Here is an 11,326-nt window from a genome sequence, read left to right as displayed (position 1 = left end):
CAACCCATTTTTTCAAAGGGGTTGAAGGGAGGGACAAAAGAGCAAAGGAGGAAATTTCCCAGTGCAAAGGAGAAAATCTCCCTTCCACCTCAGCTGAGCTGCACAGCAGAGCTGGGTTGTTCCTCCAAGGCTGGCGGAGAGGAGCGGAGGGTGTGCAGAGAGAAACTTGCTGGGATATTCAGCGCGGTCCCGAATGAAGTGTAGGGGCTGGAAGAGAATCACTGTAACTGCTTTTGGAAACAGCCAGTAGCGTTTCGGTGCCCGTGGCTCATACATCTCCTCGCCCTGTTACCTTAGGCACAGCAAGCCAGGTTCTGCCCAACTGACTCCCACAGAAAGAGTAAAACAAGCCCCCAGCCAGAAAACCTGCTAATTTCCTACTTCGAGGGATTTTTCTTATAAAAGTGACTAGAATTGTGCCTGCTTTTGTTAAAAAAAGGAACTTTTTTTTTTTTAGCAGACAAAGACGCGTATAAATGTGTGTCTTATACATATATGTATATGTCTTTCTGAAAATAGCATTTAACAAATGCCTTCTGCATCTGCAGGATTCTCCAACAATCCTGACACTGTGATCAATCTGCAGCCTGGTGATGTTTGGTGACAGTGATTGATTGATTTTCCCTGCTAATAGGATCAACATTGGGAATATATTAAAGTAAAAGGCACACTTCTGACTTTGAGGGAACACCCCGTGTATTGGGCCTGATCCAATTGTATTGGTTTTGGCAGCAGGATACAATGATTGATGACAGGCAGGGTGTGCAGGGCTGCCTGCGAGAAGAGCCCGGTTCCCTTAGCGGTCCCTCCATGTGCATGACACTGGTTTCCTGCTGGGACGGGGACACGCATAAGAAGGGACAAAGGAGCAGGGTGGCCCATCCAGATAACCTCTTCTAATGCATATGGTGAGATCTGACCTGCCAGTTCAAGAGGAGAAGGCAAAAAGCTGATGGGAAATTAATTCTCAGGAGTTTGTCAAGACATCTCCAACAAGTGAAGATAAATGGCAGAACAAAACTTCTAAAGATAATCCCAAGAATAGGGATGAATGAAAAAGGGAAACACTAGTTTGCATTTACATCCATCTCTTAGGGGAAAGGGCTCGGGGTAAGCGCTGCGCTTTCGGAGGATCCCGACCCCGCGTGCAGCCCTGTGCTGCCTGTAGCTCCTGAGGCGATCGAGCACAGCGGGGTGTTGGGGCCGTGCGCGTAGTGGGCAGCCCGCACGGTCACCTCTTTCTTTCTTTTCCTCAAGTGGATGGACTGGGAGCTTGCAAAAAAATTTTGGGTCCAGCCATGCAGCTGCTGAAATCGATGCTGAGCATCTTGACAAACGTGGCTTTCAGCTGCGTATTCAAAGATCCCTGAGTGTTCAGAAATAGTCTGGGTAATGGAGAATCACCGGGCCTCGGGTCCTCATCCCACCTGAGATCCCCATCCCACCTGAGGTCCCCATCCCACCTGAGGTCCCCCTCCCACTCAGAGGTGGAAACCCCACTGACAAGGGGGAACTGGAGCTACAGGACAGTGCTTGCAACTTCAAGAGGGATGTCTCGGGCCTGCTGGCGTTACCAGAGGCTGTTGGCTCCTGTCACATAGGTGCATGCAGGAGCAGACCAGCACCCACCACTTCTGTGCTGGGTCTGTAGACCATCAGGATCCACAGGACATCAGCCTTTCATCTGTGGAAGAATAAAGAGCAGCCCTAGCCCCTGGGCAGCAAGGAAAGGGCATCCCAGGCCTGTGCCACAGCCGTAGCTTGCACCCTGCCACTTTGCCCTGTAATGTCCCGCGTCCAGCGCCTGGCCCTGGCATGGGAAGGCTGTGGTGATGTCCAGAGGGGATGAGAGTGGGGAAAAAATGGGGATTTCTGTCTCCAATTTATATTATAACTAAACGTGTGTAATCCGTGCTTGTGTATCTTGCTGTGCCAGCGTCCCCTGCCCAGGGCAGCCATGGTTTGTGCGAGTGAGGTGTGGATGAAAACGAAGCACTGCTTTCCGTGAAAAGCTGCTGGAGGGGGTTTGGATGCTCACAGCAAACATTCATCCCAAGGAAGAGGGAAGGGAGCCCAAAAACCTGCCCGCAGCCCTGAAAGGTCCCAGACCAAGGGTGAAACTGGCAACGAGCAGGGCCAGTGCTGCGGGTGCCTGGCTGCTGAGGAGGCTCCCCCCGGGCAGTGTCAGTCTGTCGTGGGGCATTGGGGTGTTAATGTGGAGGAACTGCCTCTTCCCTTCCCCTGGGCTTCCCCGAAACCCTGCGTTTTCTCCCTAAAATGTGCTGCAGCCTCTGGCTGTCCCTCTCTTCTCTTTCCGCAAGGTGCCTGGGGTGGGCAGTGGGGAGGGGAAGGGGGAAAAGGGCAGGAGAAAGGGGAAGCGGGGCGTTTCTCCCTGACCCTGGGGACAAGGAACCGCAGCCCCCTCGGCCAAAGCTACCAAGGACAAAAGAAATCGCCCCCGTTCCCCTCCCCGCTGCCTCCATCCCACCTCCCCCGGCGCCCTCCCCGTCCCCCGGGGTCCCCGCTGCTTCCCAACCAGGGTTTGGGGGGGGTTGATGGGGGGGGGGGGGGGGGCTGCCGGCTCCTGGCCCCGCTGGAGGCGCAGGTGACCCCCGCCGGTGATCGCGGAGCATATGGGCTCTGCCCCCTCCCCGAAACCCTATCCGGCCGGGGCCGCGGCTTAATCTGCCGGCAACGCGATCGGGGGAGCCCTGCGGGGCACTCGGTGCTGCAGGGGAGCATATGGGGAACGGGGCCGGCTGGGGGGGGGGGATATGGGGGGGGGGTTGCTGGGGGCCCGGCTGAGAGCCTAATTTCATTTGCAGGTAGCCCAGGAGGAGGGGGAGCGGAGGGCACAGCTGGCGGCTCGCCCCCGGGGCTGGGGCCGTCGGGGGTCCCCGTGCCTTTTTGGGGGGGGACGAGAGGCCCCAAAACCGACTGGCAGCGGGCAGGGGGCTGTGGAGGGGGCGGCGGGCAGGAGGTTTTTTTGGGGAGGGAAAGCCGGGGTGCCCCTGCTCCTCCTCGCCGGGGCGGTGCTGCCGTCGGGGCTCCCCGGGGCCACCTGTTGGTGCTGGGCAGGGGGCTTTTTTTTGGGGGGGGGGGGGGGGGGGGGGGGAGGCAGACGAGCAGGATTTCCCGGCTTCTGGCCGCTGCCGACTTTTGCATCTGTCAGGGTGCTAATTATTGCCTTTAATGGAGACAAAGAGCGGCTCCTAATGATGCTCCCTCTAATTCTCACCTGCTCCTGCCCTCCTTCCGCAGCAGCGCTCCCTCGCCGGAGCCCTGCTAATTGCGGGAGCTGCTCCGCTTAGCGCGGGCGGGGGGGGGGCAGGTAGCGGAGGACAGGGGGTGCCCAGGGCCCAAACCCGGGGGGCAGCAGGTCAGGAACCGCCTAAGCCACAGGGCGAAGCGGCTCCGTGACCCGCTTCGCTTTCCACGCGTTCACAAATCCCCCCCCCCCGAATCCGGATTCGCGCTCGTTCCGCGCCCGCAAAATTCCGCCTCGTCGGGGGATGCCCACCGAGGTGGGGGCACTCGGGATCCCCCCGTGTCCCTGCAGGAGCACGGAAGCCACCAGATGAGGGTGAGATGTCCCCTGCCCACATTTCTGGGCAAAACACCGTCGGAGCGCACACGGGGGAGGGCTACTGCCGACCTCGGGGGGGTGAGAAAAAAATAGCAGCCCCTCCGCAAACATTTTTCCTCTCCGTGGGTTTTTGATCGGATGGGTTTGGATGAAGGTCAAGTGCGTACAGGGAGCAAACGAGAAGCACGTCGCGAAATTTACTATTTCCTCTTTCCTCTCCCCGAATTAATTTTTAGCTCTTGCCAAGGTGTAGGCAAAAAATAAAATAATAAAATAAAATAAAATAAATAAATAAAAATTTGGAACTCGGTGGCACTCGTTTGGTTCCCTGCCACCCTTCACTCTGCGAGGAACGAACGAGACGAATCGGTTTCGACCAGCCCGCGAAGCAGAGCAGAGGGAAACGGAGGGACCCCAAACCTCCCCGTCCCCACCCCGCATTTCGGCTGGGGATCCCGCAGCGCATCCCGCCGGGCACCGCCGCATCCTCCCGACCTGCCTCCGGGCGGCTACGAGGAGAAAAATGCCACTTATTTAAAACGCGCTTTTTTTTTGTTTGTTTGTTTGTTTTTTATTTAAAATCTCAACAATGGATCGCCTTTTTTTTTTTTTCTGCAACCAAACGAGTAATAAATATTATTTAGCAACTTTTTTTCTCTTTTCTTTTTTTTTTCTTTTTTTCTTACAAAAATAAACAGATGATAAAATCTCTGCGAGGGGGCAGTGATAAGAAAAGTTGTTATTTTCGGAAAGAAGCCCAAGCTCTCAGTATTGCAACACGGACGGCGTGAGAGAGAGTTCCTACACGGGAAGAGCGTTACGGAGTTCAAACTTTGTTAAGGGCGGCGGGAACGAAAAACGTGTTATACGATGAAAATAAAATTAAAAATAAAAAAGGGAAAAAAGACGGGAAACGAAAAAAAAAAACACAAAACAAAACACGAAGCAAACCAACGAAATCAGCGCAGACCAACCCCTTATTCATTCATAAGGCTTACACAGTACAAGTGCACGGACGGAAAGCTCGGGCTGCCGGCGAGGGGTGTATGTACAGAGCCCGAAGGAGAGACGAACCCGAAAAAAAGCAGGGCGGGGGGGCCACGGGGGGGCCGAGCCCCCTCCCCGGCCAAACTCGCACCCGGGGCTCCGGGGACCGCCGGCGCCGGGCAGGATGCGGCCCGGAGGGCGCTGCCGGGGGTGGGGGGGCGACCAAAGAAGAGGAGGGGCGACGGGGGGCGACCCCCCCCGGGTTCGCTTCCTCGGTGTGCGGCCAGCCCGGGACCGCTTCGCCCTCCTCCTCCCCGAGTCCCGGCAAGAAAAGGGGGCGCGCGTGTCGGGACGGGGTCCTCCCGGGGGGGTCCCCGTTGTAGGTCCTGGGCGCTCCGGGGCGGCCCCCCTCATTTGGTGTCGGTGGCCAGTCTGGGCAGGCTGGCGGCCCCCATGCCGGAGACGTGGTGGTGCGGGGGGGCCGACACCTGGCACATGCTGCAGGGGCACGGCATCCCCCCCCAGTGCTGGAAGCCGCTGCCCAGGGGGGCGGCGGCGGCGGCGGCGGCGGCGGCGGCGGCCGAGGGCGACTTGAGGAGCCCGTGCGGGGGTCGGATGGAGCTGACGGCCGAGAGGCCGGAGCCGGGCAGGGAGGCGCTGGAGACGGCGGCGGGGGGCAGGATGGGGTGGTGCACGGGGTGCGAGGCGGGGTGGCCCGGGTGGCCGGGCAGCGGGGCCGAGTGGGCGCCCATGCCGCCGGGGCAGGCGGCCGGGTGGAAGCCGGCGTGGTGGCCGCCGTAGATCTCGCTGACCAGGCGCTTCATCTCCTCCAGGGAGTTGGTGAGCATGAGGATGTAGTTGCGGGCCAGCAGCAGCGTGGCGATCTTGGAGAGCTTGCGCACCGACGGCCCGTGCGCGTAGGGCATCACCTCCCGCAGCCCGTCCATGGCGATGTTGAGGTCGTGCATCCTCTTGCGCTCCCGGCTGTTGATCTTCAGGCGCAGCTGCTGCAGCTCCGGCTCCGTCATCTGCTTCTTGTCCTTCTTGGAGGACGACGACGACGACGAGGACGACGAGGACGACGAGGACTTGAAGCCCAGCTTGTCCACCACCACCACCCCGGCGGCGCTCATGGCGCTGCGCAGCTCGGCGCTCAGCTCCGGCGGCGAGTCGCTCTGCGTGGAGCTGGACACGGTGCCGCCCGTGAAGCCCCCGCCGCCGCCTCCTTTATTCCTGCCCGGGAGGAAGAGCTCATCGGGCTCCGGCGAGGAAGGGCGGCTGGAGACCAGGCTGGCGTCCGAGTCCATGGCCCGGCAGGCGGGACGGCGGCGCTCACCGGGCTGCCTGCGGGAGGGGAGAGAGCCGGGGGGGCGGCCCCGAGTCAGCGCCCGCCGCCGCTCCCCGGAGCCGGGACGCCCCCACCGGGCCCCGGCGGCGGCTGGGGACGGTGCCCCGGGCGGGGCCGGCCGCGCTGCCCGCCCCCCCGAGCCTCCTCCCGCGGGGCGCCCTCGGGGGGGCGCCTCGCGTCCCGTCCCGTCCCGTCCCGTCCCGTCCCGTCGCGTCCCGTCCCGTCCCTCCGGTGCCCTTACCGTGGCCGTGGGGAGCGGCGCGCCGGGACGGGCCAGCACGGCAGCAGCGCGCACCTTGCGGCGCGGCGGCGGCGGCTTTATAGCCGCGCCGGGGAGGAACAATGTCACCGGGCGGGGGGGGGCTGCGCCAATCGGCGGCGGCCGGGGGGGGCCGGGGGGGGCCGGCTGATGTCACCGGGGCCGGTCCGGACCGATGGGGCGGGCGGCGGGGAGAGGGGCGGGGGGGGGGAAGCGGGGACGGGGGGGCACCGGGGGACCGGGGGACGGGGGGGGGGGGGGGGGGGGGACGGGGCCGACAGCAGCGGGGGGAGCCCCGCGGGGGGGCGCGGGAGCGGGGAGGGACTTTGGCGGACTCGATACCAAAAGGCGACAATGACAGCGCCGCCAACAGCTGTTGGGGGGGGACCGGGGGGGACCGGGGGACGGCACCGAGCAAACCCCGGCCCCGAGCAAACCGCGGCCCGGCCGCCGCATCGCAAGCCGGGTTGCGCGGCTCCCCGACGGCGCGTCGGTATTTGCCGGTGCCCCGCCGGTTCCCGTCCCGTCCCGTCCCGTCCCGTCCCGTGCCGTGCCCTCGGGGCACGCTTCCCTCGGCGGCTCCCCGTTATTTCACTTTTTCCCCCCGCCCCCCCCCGAGCCCGGCCATCCCCGAGGTTTCGGGGCTCTCCCCAGCCCGCAGCGCCCCGGGGAAGCGGGCAGCCGGAGCGAGGAGCGCAACGAGCCCCGAGCAGCCCCTCCAGCGAGAGCCAAGCTGGAGGGAGGGGGTGGGGGGGGGAGAAAAAGAAGAAAAGGCACCGCCAACAAAACGGCCGCAGCATCCCTCCCGGCTCCCCGCTCGCCCCCAGCCGCATTTGGGGCCGCCGCTTCCTCCCACAGGGGTAAATCCGCCCCCCCCCCCCCCTCCGCCCCCTCCGCCTTTGTTGCATTATTTTTACACCCGTGTGTTTCCCAGCTGGCTCGGCAAAGCCTCAACCATCCGTTAAATATGTATTTAAAACGTTAAGAAGTGAAGCGTGGAAATGTGTTTCCCAACGGTTGCGGGGCTGATCCGTAACAGGTCAATTAGGAAAATCTGTCCCAGCGACAGCCGGGACGGCCGCCGCCGCCCCCCCGGCGTGTGCCCCGCTGCTGCCGCCCGGCCCCCGGCGGGGATGGAGGGGGGGGGACCCCGGGATGCCCCCCGGGACTCGCCCGGCTTTGGGGCTGCGGAGCCGGGAGCGGGGCACGGGGCGGGGGGCGAGCCCCGGAGGTGGGCACGGGGGGCGCGGGGGGACGGGGACGCCCCCTCCTCCCCGTCGGGGGGGCGGCAGCGCCGGCCGCGGGGTGTCACCGGCCGCTGAGCCGGCCCGGGGCTCCCCGAAATAGCGTCCTGCTCGCCCGGCCGGGGCTGCAGCAGCGGCGGCAACCTGCCCGCACGGCTGCTCGCCACGAGCGGCTGAGACAGGCGAGACAGGTGCCGGGGGGGGCTGCGGAGCCCTCCTTCCTTTCCCTTTCCCTTTCCCTTTCCCTTTCCCTTTCCCTTTCCCTTTCCCTTTCCCTTTCCCTTTCCCTTTCCCTTTCCCTTTCCCTTTCCCTTTCCCTTTCCCTTTCCCTCTCCCTTTCCCTCTCCCTCTCCCCTCTCCTTTCCCCTTTTCCGTTTTCCCTTCACCTTTTCCCTTCTCTTCCTCCCTTTTCCCTTCCCCTCTTCCCTTTCCCCTTCCCTTTTTCCTTCCCCTTATCCTTTTTCCCTTTTCCCTTCTCCCTTCTCCTTTTCCCTACATTACCCCCCAAGTCCACAGGGCTCGGTCCCGCAGCACGGCCCCGGGGGGCTCCCAGGACCCATTCCCCCACCTCTCTTTTCACAACAAACCTACGTTATTACCTACGAACACATAAATTTTATTATTTTTATTTTTTTTTAAATCGCGACCGTAGGCAGCCAAGGCGCGAACGAAGGCAATCAGGGCACATGATGAAGCGGTAACTTAATAAAAACCAGCCTGTTGCTTTCGTGCCGAAAATCTCTCCTCGTGTCGGTGAGCCCGCTGCCTTGCCTTCATCCCCCCGCAGCCCCTGCAAGGTTCCCCTTGATTGCGCCGTGCTCCGGGGGGGGGAGCAAATCTCAGCACCTGGTGCTGAGGACATGAGGCATGAGGGCTGCCCACAAGCTCTCTGCTTAGACGAGGTGAGGTACGGGGTGAGAAGCGGGGCAGGGAATTCCCCCTACCCCACCTTTTTTTTTTTTTTTCCTTTGTGGATGTTTCAGCCATCTCCCCAAATGTCTTTTTGGTGTATTTCTGTACTTCCAAGCGATGTCTGACTTGCAGACTGCCACACCATCCCACCTGCCAAATTAACCTCTTGGGCACCTGCGATCTCAAGGGAAGGGACCTGAGCTCACTGAGTGGGGCAGTCGCTTTTGTCCTTTTGGGGTTCTTCTTTCTTTCTTTTTTTTTTTTTCTTCACCGCTAGGTTTGTTTTTGTTAACACTTGCTCGATTGAAATGTTTGAGACACATGCGCTCTGCCAAAAACCCAGCATGTCTTCCCATTCAACCGGAGGCTGCAAAAGCTTCTAATCTTTACAGGAGTCACCCAGAGGGAAGGCTCAGAAATACCAGAGCTGATGTTTGCGATACTTTCAGGATTACAAACACGCAGGAAATAGGCCATCGCCTGTTCTCATACAGCTGCAAAACAAAACAAAACAAACAAGACAAAACCAAACCAAACAAAACTTATAGAGCCTTGTCACTTATGAACCTGTTGTAAACTGCAACAGAATAATTAGGTTGCTGGTTCGCTTTCACTGCAAACCCAGGCTGGATGTTGTGTGCCTTACATCTCTGTGTGCCTCACATCTCAGGCTCCGTCGTCCCTCCTCTCAAGTACGGCCACGTATTCAAAGAGGACAAGCCCCACATCACTGAGATTAACGGGGACTGACTCTCCTGACCTTAATGTTGTCAAAAACACCTCCTCCAGGATCCTTTTAACTCTTCTCCGCAGGTGTAAGGCATGTAAGTATTCTGCCCGTCGTTCATCGTGTTTAATGCAAGATACTATTGTTTGTTTGTTTGTTTTCTGTTTTTACGAGATACGATCCATTTAGTACCTTGCTCAAAGAAAAAACTTTAAGAACTCAGTTTAAGATGCATACCATTTTCTTATTGCCCCCCAAAAGGCAATTCCTACAGTTTACAAAGCAGTGTGATGGCTATTTCGTTTTCACAGCTCCTAGGCATTACCAGCGTTTTCATTTCTTATTGGCAATGCAATCTGCTGGTGAAGGAGGAGAGGGAGCACAGCACCAGGCAGAAGTGGCGCCCGGGCTGGGAGGCATCCAGGAGGCAGGAGCAGGTGCCGTGGGAGCGTGCAGGCTCTTCTCAGCATCAGGGTCATGCGGAGGCTCTCTTCATGCTGGTACTGAGTAAGGAAATATCCTTATATATATATATATATACGTAGTGCAGCACCTTTTTGTGTGGCTGGGGGAGCATTTCCAGCCTGCAGGGCAGTGGGGCCTCTGCAGAAATGTCCCCTCCTCAAACAGCGGTCCCCAAATGTCCCCAGGCAAGCAAATTAAAGCTAACATCATCTTTTAAAGCATCTGAGCCAAGGAAGCAGAGGTGGAGAGGAGGTTACCGATGCCTGCTGCACTTTGCCTGGCTGCACTTGGTTTTCCACTGTGCAGGAGGTCTGAAGCCCTCAGGAGTTTATTTGAGGGGGTATTCTCTGCACCAACCAAGCTGGACACCGATGGGATTAGGAAATCAGCCCTGTGCTCACGGCAGTGCTCTGCTCTGACCATTCTCTGTCACCTGGTGCCCACAGCAGTGCCTGAGGGTGTAAAAGATGTAGGCGTGTTATTATAGAGACAGGGCCAGGCGAAACCCTGGCACAAGTGGCTGTCTCCTCAGCAATAAATGGAGCATCCTTGTCGGGACTGAATTTAGTCTAGAAAATCACGTTACTCTTTTATTTTTGTGGGGAATTCCCACATGGTGCAGCGTGGGCAGTTAGTTCTAATTTTGAATTTCTTGGGCAGTATTCCTGCATGTTTTTTTATTTTAATTTTTTTTACATTTCACTGTTTGTCTCTATGTGGCACTGTTATGCTACCCTTCACTTCTTTTCCATTTTCCATGTCGTTATTTTGATGTAGCGCTCCTTAAAAATGAGAGACCTGGCTGAAAGAACACGAAATCTTGGGTGTGGTTTGCTTCCCATCTGAACACCTATGGGAAACAAAATTGTCCCCCCAAAGGTGATTCCTTTGCCCTGCCTCTGTTCAGGAGAAAAATGCTGTAGAAACCCCGGCAAGGGCTATGCTAGTGAGGTTAATGCATCCATCTCACCAAGCCGCAGGGATTTTGTCGATGCGTGCTGGCAGTGGAGACGATCCCCTGTCCCAAGGTGCCCGTGCCCTGCGGAGGGGTTGTGCGACCCTTTCAACACACGGCAAACTTTATCCTGGTGTCAACATCTGCCAGCCTCAGCAGCAGAAGTCCACACCGGAAAATTTGGCCAGGCTTCTCCTTCATCTGCGGGGAGTTTTGGGGGGCTGCAGCCTTCTCGTGTTGTACCGGGACTTGCACTGATGGAGGAACAGCTGAACTCTGGGTTCAGTGTGAACGTGTCAAAGCCCCGATCCAGTCCGGCAGCATCTCTTGCAGCCCGTGGTGTCAAAGGTTGCTGCGCGCGTCCCCTGTGCTCCCCGGGTGGCATTGTTTGGTAGAAGGGCTCCAGCAGATGGCCCAAAAACGCACCTCGGCCAAGCGAAGAGGGACCACATGTGATGAACCATAGATGTCTCATTAGCAAACGGGGGAAAAAAAAAAAGCAAGGATGAGAAAAAAAAAGATAAAAAGAATACACAAAGGCATTTACATATTTACATTGTTTCTCCCTCATTTTAGATTCTCCTTTAGCTGAAGTGTCAGTGTGCTTGCTTTTCTCCTTCTGTTTGTATGTTTACTTGTGCTAAATAGATTATGATAATCAGGCACATAAATGCATGCAACTGTTATTATGGCATTTTAATCACAGAGTTTTTCACTGGAAGCCTTCATTAGAATTCTCATAATCTCACTTGTTAGTGTAACAAACAGCAATAAATGCCAAGGAACTTGGATTAAGTCAGAGACATTCAGACATTAAAGGAGGAATATGGAAATGCTGTCAAA

At 58.3% G+C, this 11,326-nt stretch overlaps 1 protein-coding gene and 1 long non-coding RNA gene across 2 annotated transcripts; both read right to left on the bottom strand.

Annotated features, from left to right (window-relative positions):
* Positions 1-4,131: 4,131 nt before the first annotated feature.
* OLIG2 (oligodendrocyte transcription factor 2) lies at positions 4,132-6,249 on the bottom strand. The gene is made up of 2 exons (XM_080557768.1): positions 6,163-6,249; positions 4,132-5,917 (listed from the first exon to the last, which is right to left on the bottom strand). The coding sequence occupies exon 2, from the start codon at positions 5,878-5,880 to the stop codon at positions 4,984-4,986; it is 897 nt and encodes a 298-aa protein (XP_080413894.1). The 5' UTR covers positions 5,881-5,917; positions 6,163-6,249; the 3' UTR covers positions 4,132-4,983.
* A 1,390-nt stretch (positions 6,250-7,639) lies between these two features.
* Positions 7,640-9,378, bottom strand: LOC308181764. The gene is made up of 2 exons (XR_013941568.1): positions 8,983-9,378; positions 7,640-8,830 (listed from the first exon to the last, which is right to left on the bottom strand). It is a non-coding gene; the product is annotated as an uncharacterized lncRNA (long non-coding RNA).
* Positions 9,379-11,326: the final 1,948 nt, after the last annotated feature.

The sequence above is a fragment of the Anser brachyrhynchus genome (genome assembly GCF_964034855.1).
Source record: "Anser brachyrhynchus genome assembly, chromosome: 1".
NCBI classification, from domain to species: Eukaryota; Metazoa; Chordata; class Aves; order Anseriformes; family Anatidae; genus Anser; species Anser brachyrhynchus.
This window is presented reverse-complemented; position numbering and strand designations above follow the sequence as displayed.

Bases quoted from the DNA above. Each gene is read 5' to 3' on its own strand.
- OLIG2 (XM_080557768.1), bottom strand. From the start codon at position 5,880: ATGGACTCGGACGCCAGCCTGGTCTCCAGCCGCCCTTCCTCGCCGGAG.